Genomic DNA, 13,072 nt, shown 5'->3' with positions numbered 1-13,072 from the left:
GCTGCTCTTTGGCCTGTAGTGGGAGGAGTCGGCCAGGCCATGCTCAATCATGCCTAAAGGAAAACACAAAGGAGCACAGACTGTGATTGAGGAAAAAAAGCACATTACCGTTTCCTTTCCTCCACTTTAAAATAAGAACAAATCTTCTCCAAGCTACAGACATTAATGTAATCCCACCACAATCATTAATTTTTTGGCTATTTGGTCTGCTGTGCCATCTTTATTACAGAGTGTCTAGCAGCTTACCCGGGAAAAGGGACAACACAGTCATTAGGGCGCCAACAAGTCTGTTCACTGGAGACACATAGAACAGGACCTACAGGATGAGATAATAAGTCATTAATTACCAGCCTGATTGAACTCCATGAGAAATCTGCACTAATTCAGAGCCTGGTAATTGCTTTCTTTTAGAAAAAGGAAAGATTTCTATCAAGCGCATTCCAAAAGGAATCTAATTCTACACGGCAAAAACATCATAAGGAATATTCTTGAAGTAATACATCAAACTCAAGTGTATACATATAACTAGGAGGTCTTACCTTCTTCTCTAGGAGAATAAGTTTAAAGAGAATGAGGACCTGGGGTACAGAGGAAGAGAAAGGGCATTACAGAGACTCTGGTGGAATTAACAAAACTCAGAAAGCCCTGGACTGAACCACCGGTTGCACGACTGTAAAGTACTTTGTGGCAGAAAAAAAAAAAAAAAAACTCTGTCAGGGATGAAGCAGAAGCATGGGTTTGAAGAAATGTGAGGATTACCTTGTGTCGAAAGTGCAATATTAAATCTCTTGGAGACAGTCCTGTAGCAACATGGGGGGGGAGAACAGACATGAGATTATTTCACCTGACAGAACTGTCAAACCTGTGCTTCTAAACTTCTTAATCTAACTGAATGATGAGATGTGTTTTTTGTTTCCTTTCCAATAACTAGCTTAGCTTTGCTAATCAAGGGACAAATGTGCCATTGTTTTAGACATGATGTATCAAGGTTAATTACTGTTATAACACTGAGAATTTACAATGAGAACTTGCAGGCTTTTACAGACAACAACAGGTCTTAAAGCAATAAAAATGTCTGTGCCTGAAGTTATCAGACATTTATGAGGACGTCATATATACTGTAGTCTCTATTTTCAAATCTTAAAGGAGAATTCCGGTGTGATATTGACCTAAAGTGTATTGAAACATGATACCGAGTGTGAACGTATGTCTCATAGCCCATCTCGACTTGTCCCCTGCACTCCAAAATCAGTGGAAATGCATGGATTCCAGTTGCTGCTACTGGAAGAAACTGGAATCCATGCATTTCCACTGAATTATTTTTGGAATCTGATCCCTTATCATAGCTGTTCATTCTTACTCGTTGCTCGACTTATCGTGACTAAATTCAAGATGGCTGCAAACGCTAAACTTCGTGAAGATACTGTCTGTATAAATCGTCTTGTAAGTAAACTACCAGTGCTTTTTCAAAGTTCTCAATGTCTCGTTTTAAATGTCAGGGCCCTCGGAAGTCTACCAATGAAGTGTGGAGATACATTGAGCCTCGTAAATGGGTGTAAAACAGTGATTTATTTGCATGGCTAGCCCGATGCCGAAGCACCACTATTGAAAAAGATGTTGGTAGCATCGGCTAACTAGCGCCAGATTTTGGAGTGCAGGGGACAACCCGAGATGGGCTATGAGACATACGTTCACACTCGGTATCATGTTTCGATACACTTTAGGTCAATATCACACCGGAATTCTCCTTTAAGCATACCAGCTCACGCCTGAATTCAGGCACGGTGCTTTTAGCCCTAGCCACTTTAAGCCCTGCAACAATTAAACAGAGACAGGGGCTTAAATGTCTGAACCCTTCTCAACACTTGTCAATTGTGCTGTTAGAGTGATGGCAGACTGTGCACACACATAAAAGCCACCCAGCAGCACCTGCTCACCTCGTCCTTCCCCCTGAATGTTTTATAACAAACGCCTCTGGCCCTGAAACCCTGACCTGCAGACTCTCTGCCCTTTCTGGCAACCCCCACCCTCAACCAAATCTCACATAGCACCCTGGCAAGGACCCAATTGCAGGTAAAGATCTTTATCGCTCATTTAGTTGTTCATAGCTAAGAGCAACTGAGAGTAACTCCTTTATGACTTTAACACAGCTCTTAAATGGTCTACCAGCAGTTAACAGGCTCTCCTCCCCAGGCTCTCATGGATTGTTGTGTGATGGTGTTTTGTGTCAAATGAGGACGGTAAAATAGATTTACCCAAGTACACCTGTGATCCATCCAGAGACGAGCCTCGTAAAGAGCCATTCATGTGTTCATACAGTTCCTGCACAGACAGAGACAGAGAGAGAGGGAGAGTGAGAGTGTGAGTGAGGGAGTGCAAGAGAGAGAGAGATGCAGAGTAGAAAATACTTAGTAGTAAAACAAGTTTTTTACTTGGTAAAAATCCATCACCACAACAACAACAGTAGTAAGATATGTACAGTATATGCATACCTTTAAAATGGATATCTGGGAGAAATCTTTTTCCTCGAAGTAAGCGTGAGTAATAAGCTGTAACTTGGCCTGGAGGAGGCCATACAAAGGCTGGGAGAGAGAGAGAGGAACAATACAACAGTGACTTCCCTGTAAAAAGATGATGTCGTAGTGGCTAACATGTTGTTGATAATGTTGCTGATAATCGCTATTGTCCATGCACCACATCCCACTTTACACACATGGATACACTCAGTAACCACACACACAGTGACTCAGCCCTGACCATAATGCTCCCTTCAACATGCTTCCTGATGGGGAACTTTTGATGTGCAGGTAGTTTCTCCCTCATATACCATGCCAAACAGTTTAACACACCATATTTACTAATAAATTAGTGGAAAAATCAGGGAAAACAGGTAAAGTAGGGTTGTCAACGTACTTCCAGGGGCTATGCATTGTAAGTCGCTTTATGCAAAAGCCTCTGCTAAATACCATGACATAAACATATTGATCTACATTTGAGGAAGGCACGTGTGAGTAAGGGAACACAAAACCAGAACTTGAGCTGAAAACTCAGCAACTTGCAAGCAACAGGATCCCTCAAACAGATCTCTCAACCACTCCCCTCAGTTCCCAGTGCTCTCCCATGGCAGCTGTTCCTTCACTGTACATTTTGAGCATTCCTTCTGGACGAGACTTTTCTCGCATTCATGTCCCGATAAACTCATTCAAAAACAGCCTGGCCGGTATTTCACGACAAGCAACTTCATATTTGTGGAATAAGATGAGATCTTTCAATTAGCTCCATAAAATGGCAGAGAACAAAGTTGTAATACAGTGTTATTAAGCTGTTAATAAGCTGACTTTTTTCTATATTTAGCAGATGCAAACAGCCGTGCATAGTACACCCATACATTAATATGTCTTTGAAACACCCTGAATATATGTTGTTAAATCTTCCCTAAACTCAAAACTGAAAGTGATTCATGAAGATTATTAGTTTGACTGACATCTACAGTATTTTTTATTTATTTATTACCAACAAGCATGGGATTTGTTGTGAAGGACATGGCCATGAGAGCTTAAAGGCACCTGCCACAGCATGGTGACCTGTGATGATTCACAGGCCTAAACTAAAAAAAAAGCCTTTATTATGAATGAAAATTATAAATATAAAAATGGCTAGGTAGCTACACAAACCACACATTACTTCTATCTGTGTGGTCTGAACCCTCTCACGCATGCATGCACGCATGCACACACACACGCGCGCACGCGCACACACACACACACACGCACGCACACAAACACACACAACACACACACATGCACACATGCACACATGCACACGTACAGAGAGACCAATTGTCATAAGGCTGTCTGTCAGCTGACTCACCACTCGACTGAGGACACACACACTCTTCTGCACCGTTTCCCTGGTAACATCTGCCAGCCGCACCTTAAGAGCCTGGAACAAGAGGGAGCTTTTTAAGAATGGAACATGAACATGTGAATGGAATTGAAATACTAGTACCTCTTAAGAGTTGTGCTGTATAGCACATTTACCTTGGCCTCTATCTGTCTGTAACAGGAAACACCATAGACACATTTCATCTCTCCATCCAGGGGTGGTAAATGAAAGTAAACGGTGTCTGAAACAAACAAAACCCAGTGGAATGTATCATTCAGCACCATAACAATAAGACAACTAAGCTCAAAAGAGAACTTTAGTCAGGTCATTAAACTTGAGTTTCTTGTTTGACCTTTATGGCATCAACAAAAGCATGACTCAAAACAGCTTAAAGGAAAAGGATCGGTGTTTAGGAGTCAGGAGCACATACTGTAGGTCAAACTATGTTGTTAACCAATCAGACTAGATTGGTCAGTGAACACCTTTCGGGCCAACATGTGAGTGTCAACAACAAAAGAAAATCTCTGAAAGGAAGATTCTGTTACACACAGATCCAACAGCTGCTGTCCTGACACAGTACAGCACCAGGAAGACATTTTTTTAAAAAATGGTAAAAACACAGATTGTAAGGCAGACAATTAAAGGTTGTATCAGCGATTGTGGGGTAACATCACTTCTGTTGATGTTCAAACAAAACAGAGAGCTAGCTGGCTACTCCTTCCCCCTGCCTCCCGTGCAATTGAAACTCTCCTAAATGTGCATCTCGTCAGTTATTGGTTGGAACACTTTATTTTGCCTTTGAGTGGTTGCCAACACTTGTTGGTAGCAATTGTTTTTGTGTACAGATCTCGGAGCCTAGGCTGCCTCCAGAGACGCGTTTTACTGACGTCCTGCTTATGGGGCAGCCAGCTAGCGGATCGTTAGGAAAGATTAGACGAATGTGGTCATTTATGTTTGGGCCTTTTTTGGGCCTGAAATCGCTGATACAACCTTTAAAATAAAATAAATTAGTGATAAAAAATAAAACAGTAACAAACAAGATAGTCAGTAGAAGAGAGGAGACTCAGATGTCAGGGAAATGGGCAAATGTACTTTGGAGTGTTTCATGTGTGCTCATTCACTCATGTTTTCATTTCCATCTTTTTCCAAATCACTGAACAGAGTCTTGATTTCAGTAGGGAAAACAAACCCATGACACAGGGACAGCTGAGGTCAGAACACAGTTAGGAAGACCTTGCACAAGAGGCAGCATCACTCAGGAACCACTACTGAGTGCATATAACCTATGTGTGTAAAACCATGCTCCTATACATCAATAAGTTCAACTAACATCTTCTACAGCGTGTGTGGGCAGAGTGGTAGAGAACCTTCTACTTCATTCATGAGTGAATAGGCCTCTGTCCTCAAAGCCACAAATTCCTGCATCCTTATTTAGTCTTGTGAGAAACTCATGTTTTTTTAGATTCTAGTTCCTCAGCCTGCCCACAGCTCAATGCATCACTCACAGCAGAGAGCTTCTCTGCTAAGCTATCTCCTCATCATGGGACCTAGCCTACAGCTTTGTTCCTTTTAGTTATTAAACAACTGAGAGGACACCTCTTAATATAGCCATCATCTTGTCATGTTTCACCATAGAACAGTCTATTAAAACAACCAGAAACAACAATATGTTTTGGTTTTAAACCAGCACACTATCTATGCAAGACTTGCAAGGATCAACAACAAAAACAACAACACAGTTGGCACTAATAAAAGCATGCTAAAATGCTAACAGGTGCTATGGGAGAGTGACAGGTGTGTTTGTCTGTCACATGACCATATACCCTCAAACTGACATGCAACATCCATCATTTAAACCCGCCTCTCCCAAATACCAAGCTTTTGGTGAGCTTCAACGTAGACCGATGAAGTCAAACATACAGAGACTTGTGGCATTGGAGTGAATATTCTCTGACACATCCAGGAACAGAGGAAGCACCATGAGCAAGTAGCAGTGTGGAGGTTCTGAGTAATCTACAGTCAACAGTTACTTGAAAACCACTATTTATATAAATAGCCTGATGTCTGTTAAATAGTCTAGGCTTTCAGATGAAAAAAAAAAAAAAAAACACACACATTCACAGATGACCTAATCTACTAATCTTCTATTTTTCCTCTGACTCTGGTCCAAACTCACCTTCTTGGAAGTTGTGTGCCCCATCCGGAAGGCAGAGGAAGGGGAGGTACTTCCACTCCTCGGGAAGGAGACTGCTGTCATGGCCCTCATCAGGGATGATGGGAGGATACGAATACTCCACCTGGCCAAAACAAAATCACAACGAGAGAGGTTCTAGCAATGCATGGATATTTTTGAATAGCTTGTCCTGTTACTATGTGTGGATTGGTTAAAGAAAGAAACATAGATCAGAATGCCTTTTTGCAGTTCACAATCACATGTTAGTAAGGTTCTTAAGTTTTTAATTATTTTATTCACTACTTTGAAGGTGAACAATTCACACTGAACTATGAAGATGCTCATTTTGATGGCTCTTAAGTGAGAGTAAAATAATGCTAAAATAAGGTTGTTTGTGGCCAACACAATAAAGCTCAACAACCTATTATAGATGAGGTGTCCAGTTTCCAATGTGTTGGCCATCATAGACATCGGGGACTTATCACTCACTAAATGGAAAACATCTCAGGACAGGTTTGGTCACTAACTCACTCACTCACTCACTCCCACTTTATAGACAGTAGTCTACAGACAGGTATCAACAATGCAAGAACGTTAGAGCTGCTGCCTCACATTGCACTTGGATTCTTTTTATTTTGACCTCTTCTGAAAGAGACCACTGGACAGATGTCAATAATACATGAGTTGGGATTGGCTCTCTGTCTCACACACACAAACACACACACACGTACAGGATGTATGATGTGTGTGTGTGAACTGTGCGTCTTTTGCTGCCTCTGATAGGAAATATGAATATACACCCGTGTACCAAAGACAGAGTCTAGTGGCCTGTACGGTTGATCAGCTGGAGTAATAGAAAGACCATGCTGGCCTGAGCCTAAACTCTACCTCAGATAGCGAGATAGCGAGAGAGAGAGAGAGAGAGATAGAGAGGATTGATAAAAGAAAGTGGTAGAGTGAGCAAAACAGGCCGAAAAAATGGAATAGATACAGACTGTTAGATTGAAAAGGATCGGGAGGGAGAAGAGTCTAACCGGGAGACAAACCTAATCTCTTGATACTCTGAGGGAGGCCTGTAACCCCTATCAGGTGGAAGCTAATACCTCCCTCTCCCTCTATCTCTCTCCCTTTCTGAAACGAGGCCAGATTAAACAATGCAGTCCCTCCACTCAGCAGGTCTAATCACATACAATAGAGGGTGTAGATGATCAGCAGGGGGTCAGACCATCTCCAGGACAGGACTTAGTAGCCTACCTTTATTAAGGTAAGTGGCCAACAGCTGTGCTGCCCCCCATGACCAAACCTAAAACACACCCAGTGCAAACCTAGCCTAAGACCCATTTACAAAAGAAAGGCACAGATGGCAAATAACAGCTGAGAACACTATCATTCTCTCTCTCTCTCTCTCTCTCTCTCTCTCTCTCTCTCTCACACACACACACACACACACACACACACACACTCACACAATTCTATATATATTTATCCTAAAATTGCATGCATTTGTAGCTTCCCAATAATGAAAAGTCAAATGTCTATGCCTATGACAATGTCCAGGCCCAGGCATCTCCTCTTGATGGGTTGATTCTACAGTGGAGCATTACTGAACTTTACAATACACACGTTTACTAATGAGCTGCCTTCTTACTGCGTCGCTACAATAAAGTTTACAGTGGATGTTTAAGTCAGTTTCTAGACAAACTAGTTGCACGAATTAGCCTGATAAATATTATGAGCAACGTCACGATAGACACGTTGATCAATGTCTACATTTGATAAGCTGCGTGTTTACCGATACATGACTGTAACTGTAGTGCTAGGGCCAGTCTCGTTAATAACAAGTAACTTCACTGCTCTTGGTTCCTTGTAGTTACGCTGTCATGACTTGTATTTACAATGAATGGCTAGTGATATATTTCTTCCATTACATAATCCAGAGTGCAAATCTTGCCAAAGGGCGAAAGAGCGACGGACCACCATCCCTGGTTACTGTGTGATATGGAGTAAATTAGGGTTTGAAATATTTCCATCAATGGACAATTTATTCAATTATGTGATAGAGGACTGTAATAGCTGTATTTCCATCCTGCACTGTTGCAAAACCCACGTGATCTCAATTACATGCCAGAATGTAACACCACTAAAACCAGTTGCTGAAGTTTAATGTTTACCCCACTAAAAACCAAACTCGACAAACACCAAGGAAGTACGCTATTTTGAAGGATGCATAACATTGTACATAGATCCAGATTATCATCTTATGGTATCATTCATTCCCCAAACTGCTAACCAACCAACATAGCAGTCGCTAGTTCTATGGATTGCTATTTGTTTACTTTTTCATTTTAACGATGGTGTTACACAACATGGCCAAACTCTTTTCCAACAACAGCGTAAAATTAACACCCTTATACTCAATTTTGATAATCTGAACAAAAGTTTTAAAGTCAGCTACCTACTGTAGACAAGCTAATGATGAGCCTAGTGACATGCCGCGAGTCTAACGTAACCCATACCTGACAACCCTTCTTGTGATGAAATCCAACCACCACGATATGTAGCACGGGCCCTTTCAGCTCATCCTTGCCATGTGATTCCATGGCCCTTGTTACGTTAGCTGTCTTTATGTTGTTATTCAGTAAACTACCAAGTGTGCACAGAAAACAGTGACAGTCCTCTGCGAGACTCGATGATGGCTGTTTTCAAGCTCGCAGTCACAAGAAGCAGGTTTGCGCTTCCGCTTCGTGTGACTGATGGGGTTTGCATGACGTCACCCATTATTTTTCTCTTCTGTGCAGCGCCATCCTTCGAACATGATGTGCAATGCAAGGCTTGCAACTAAGGGAAAATACTGAACTGATTAATAGTGTATTGTGTCATTAATTGTGTATGAATTGTGTAATAGCGTTTACGGATTCTCTGGTGTATTGTTAATGTAGTATAATACTGAAGGCATAGCCTTGAGAAGCCAAAGAAATCGAACCGTGTACAGGCAATGTCAGACTGTCACCTTTCCCTGTCAGATTGATCCCCTGTCTGATCAGCACTAAATGTTCAGACTACTTCAGTGGTAAAGGAGACGGGTTGTTATTTTTGACCCCAATTTTCTCTGGTTATCTTGAAAACATTTATCAGATCTACAGTCGGCCTACAGAGAGTTTCCGCCTTTGAATCGATTATATCAGTTACCGTTTAGTATCCCTACCGTTCGACAGAGTTAGATCTTTGATTGATTATACAGTCTTGAACACTTTCCATCATGGCGGCAACACCTGCAACAAATCCTTCTCAACTGCTTCCACTGGGTACGTTTCTTTGCTTTCCTCCGTGAATCGAGGGGAAATGGCTTGCTATATGTTCGTATGAAGAGTTAAACAGCTCCGTCAAACTTCTATGTTATTCTGGTGTAAAGCAAGTTATTGAGAATAGTGTTCTCAGAGCCCCCGGTTAGCTAGCAAAGTTAGCGAAACCAATGTGAGATACCGATAACGTTAGGTGTGCGGCGAAGACTCTTTGATTGCAGCCTATGAAGCTGCGCATTGACGTGAACTTCTAGTCTAGAGTACTTCATCCAAATGAAATAAGCGTGAAAATGTAAATGTTTGCCATTTACTTCAAGTGAATCCAACCAATGAATACAGCCTAACTTGCAGCTCGCCGAAGAGCTACTAACGTCGCATTTGTCAGGCTTTGTAAAGTTGAGCTACAGGACACGCAACACGCTTTGAGCTGTATAAATAACGGTTTTTTATACCTATATACCTAGGCCAATAAGTTGTAGAGCTATGATTTGAAGATAAGAATATAAAGTAAATGCAGAGTAAATTATGCACTGAGTCTATAAGTGCCATGCTTTGTAACATGATATTATATACTTTATACTGGGCCTTCATGAAGATAGAGCTCAGCTCGGGTAGGAACAAATATGTTCATGTTCAGGCAAGGGGAGGATTATCCCAAGTTTGGATGGCTTGACTGTGCCATGTTATCTAATACCCACCCCAATCACATTGCTACACAACCCCCTAGCTATATGGAGCAGCGGCAATCATATGTTCAAAGGCTGAAGCAAAAGTAACCAGCAATGCAAATAAATAAAAAATCTCAAGCTTCATCAGACAGTCCATTACACCAAGCAGAGAACACGATAGGTATTTTCATTTTCTCTTGTCTCAACAGAACTTGTGGACAAATGTATTGGTTCCAGAATTCACATCGTCATGAAGAATGACAAAGAGATTGTCGGCACCTTATTGGGTTTTGATGATTTTGTCAGTATCCTTTTATGTAATTTGCATTTTATGTATGGATGTTTTGAATGGAGATTGACTTGCAGGTAGGTAGGCACTTGAGTAGGGCAAAGATAAAACAGAATCTGTTACAATTGCTGTTACAATACTTCCAAAATGTTCCTTGACAATCACTCTTAGACATGGTGCTGGAGGATGTTACAGAATTGTAAGTATAATTTATAGATTACATTTGCAGTCATAAAACAGAAAATAAATGTCCCTTTTATATGACTTGTTTCAAATTACAACCATCTTTTCCTCAGTGAGATCACACCAGAAGGTAGGAGGATAACCAAACTGGACCAGATTCTGCTAAATGGCAACAACATTACAATGGTACGTTTGAAAAATATGTAAATCAAAGTTTCATTATTTTACAATGTATAGTGGTTAAGGATGCTGTAGCCTGAAAAGTTGTGGGTTCAATTCCCAGCTTCCACCGTTGTGCACTTAACCCCGAGTTGGGACAATAATAATGACCTTGCAATATAATACTTAACATGTAAGTCGCTTCGGTAAATGTAATGTAAACGTAACGTAAATGTCTGTGTGTTGGCCTTTTTCAATACTGATTATTTTTCATTTTGTAGCTTATTCCAGGAGGTGAAGGCCCAGACGTTTGATGTGCGCCTTTTTTTTTTTTTAAAGAAATTGTACTTGCTTTCCCTCATTCATTTATACTTGTTTTTATTTTCATTTATGTTGTATTTTTGTCATTTGTAATTTTTTTCTAGTGGAGCCTTGGAATTTTAATTTGGACTGATTCATAATTTGTAAATAGGCTGGATTATGTGTCAGATGATGGAGAGGCTCCTTTCACCGCTGAGAGTCTTGGTTTTGTTATGAATAAATTCATTTGTGCCCAATGTGGAACTAGACTGATTGTTTTTACTTGCCCTGGTTTCATATAGGTATTATTCTCAATCTTTTTACAAGAAGGGGCTTGCTTGATCATTTCCCACAATATGAATTAAGGGCTGTTCACACCAGGAACAGTCACTATAAGCCTAACTGTGACTATGACAATATGACTCCACAAGCATCCACACTGATCAACAACAAGGAAAGTCTCTCCTCATGTTGATAAATCGGTCTGGGGGGGGGAATCGCTCTGAAAGTGACATTCATGTCGTTGTTACAGTATTCGGTGTGTTCATGGCCATTCATATGAACTAGAGTAATACTTTAACAATAACAGCATTAAGTTTTTAGTTACCGGTCTCGGTAACTAAAACCTGGTCGCGTTATGTGCTAAGTTATAGCTCAAATCGTGTAATCTACCGCCCACTGACTAATCAATTGTCTTGAAAAACGAGTTTCGATTGTCTTGAAAGTTACCTCACGTGTAGGATTCTGTCATATATCTTACAGGTGGAGCTCCGCCTCTACAAACATTTTGGATCTCCAATGCGCTTTAATTGTGTTGTGCGTGCAAATATGCCACTATGGAAGTGCACACCATACAACATCTGATGACAATTGATTTATTTGATGTTATAGGCTAGACACTAAAAATGACCGCAGTTAGTACAGCTGTGTTTGGAAATAGGGTCCCGCTGGATTTTCATGTAAAAATTGATTTTTTTGCATATTTTGCTAAAATAGAGTCTTAAGGAACAAGATATTTTGTCTTCAAATGTTCATGATCCATCTTTAGTGTTTTTATCTGTATGTTTTAAAATAAGTGATTATATCTTATGTCTGAAAAGTGATTTTCACATTTTCTTCTAATTTTTTGACAATTCATTCCACTTTTTGCACACAAAACCCCCAGATAATGTAGAAAGGTTGTTGGTTCTAAAACAATATCCATAGTTTTCAAACTTTGAGTGTCTGAAAAGTGTAAAAACACCTCCACCCTTGTTGCCTATGTCAAAAATTATCTTTGCTTTTCTTGATGCTTTCCTTGACCTGCCATGTCATTTTATTGTCTACCTTAAGATAAATGTGTCTTGGAAATAATCTATAATAGTACAGGCAACACAGTACACCACTGTGTACTAGGAATGGGTGTCATAGGAATGGGTAGTTGAGTAACAGGCAAAATTAAGGTGTCATAGGAATGGGTAGTTGAGTAACAGGCAAAATTAACAAACAAAAGAATATAAGGTACAAACAAACAGGCAAACCACGGATGGCCCTCTCACAGCCTGAACTAATACAAAAAACAAACTAGATGTACCGCATAGCGGTACAAAATATGACCGCCACTCAGTCCTGTACATCCGTTCCGCGAAAATAAATCACACTTCAATTTGTCTCCATATTTTACTCCATCCCCCACTCTTGAAACTTTTGTGTATGCTTGTTTGGCATGCCTGAGTGTGTGTGTGCGGCTGCACAGAAAGTAGCCTACTGGTGCTGAAAAGGTGAATAGATTGAAGAATAGTATTCTACAATTGTATTTGGGAAAAGCAAAAGGTATCAGCATAATGTTATTTATTTATTTATTTATTTTTATGTATTTATAAACAAAAACATCTCTGCCAGTTCCATGCCGTTTTCAACAGCTATCAAAAACAAAGGTCATTTTTGGATGGATGGATTTTTTGTGAATGTTTCTTCTTCTACATAAGATTTTAGTCATCTTTAGTTCATGTAATACTTTATTGTCAATGCACAAATTAATTTAAAAAATAAATAAATAAATAGCGGGCAGATCAGGCTGGGTTCACCCAGCCTAGTCCATAGGCACCCGATATTGTTTAATTTTCCGATTGAG

The 13,072-nt window shown here is 40.3% G+C and overlaps 2 protein-coding genes across 3 annotated transcripts in view; one reads left to right on the top strand and one right to left on the bottom strand.

Moving 5' to 3' along the window:
- avl9 (AVL9 homolog (S. cerevisiase)) overlaps positions 1-8,804 on the bottom strand; it is a 17,584-nt gene extending 8,780 nt beyond the window's left edge. Inside the window, exons 1-10 of one of the 2 annotated variants that reach the window (XM_042067191.1) lie at positions 8,575-8,804; positions 6,062-6,182; positions 4,041-4,126; positions 3,871-3,942; positions 2,493-2,582; positions 2,256-2,322; positions 760-800; positions 540-578; positions 247-316; positions 1-53 (exon numbers count right to left, since the gene is read on the bottom strand). The exon at positions 1-53 is cut by the window's left edge and continues 450 nt beyond it. In XM_042067191.1, coding sequence (XP_041923125.1) covers positions 1-53; positions 247-316; positions 540-578; positions 760-800; positions 2,256-2,322; positions 2,493-2,582; positions 3,871-3,942; positions 4,041-4,126; positions 6,062-6,182; positions 8,575-8,658 — 723 coding nt within the window. In that variant the 5' untranslated portion in view covers positions 8,659-8,804. Of the gene's footprint in view, positions 54-246; positions 317-539; positions 579-759; positions 801-2,255; positions 2,323-2,492; positions 2,583-3,870; positions 3,943-4,040; positions 4,127-6,061; positions 6,183-6,479; positions 7,489-8,574 lie in introns of those variants that run through there. The other variant, XM_042067192.1, reaches the window with a different exon arrangement.
- A 241-nt stretch (positions 8,805-9,045) lies between these two features.
- On the top strand, positions 9,046-11,223 carry lsm5 (LSM5 homolog, U6 small nuclear RNA and mRNA degradation associated). The gene is made up of 5 exons (XM_042067195.1): positions 9,046-9,363; positions 10,238-10,333; positions 10,489-10,516; positions 10,614-10,686; positions 10,941-11,223. The coding sequence occupies exons 1-5, from the start codon at positions 9,318-9,320 to the stop codon at positions 10,971-10,973; spliced, it is 276 nt and encodes a 91-aa protein (XP_041923129.1). The 5' UTR covers positions 9,046-9,317; the 3' UTR covers positions 10,974-11,223.
- The last annotated feature ends 1,849 nt before the right edge of the window (positions 11,224-13,072 follow it).

Source organism: Alosa sapidissima, chromosome 17 (assembly GCF_018492685.1).
Source record: "Alosa sapidissima isolate fAloSap1 chromosome 17, fAloSap1.pri, whole genome shotgun sequence".
NCBI classification, from domain to species: Eukaryota; Metazoa; Chordata; class Actinopteri; order Clupeiformes; family Clupeidae; genus Alosa; species Alosa sapidissima.
This window is presented reverse-complemented; position numbering and strand designations above follow the sequence as displayed.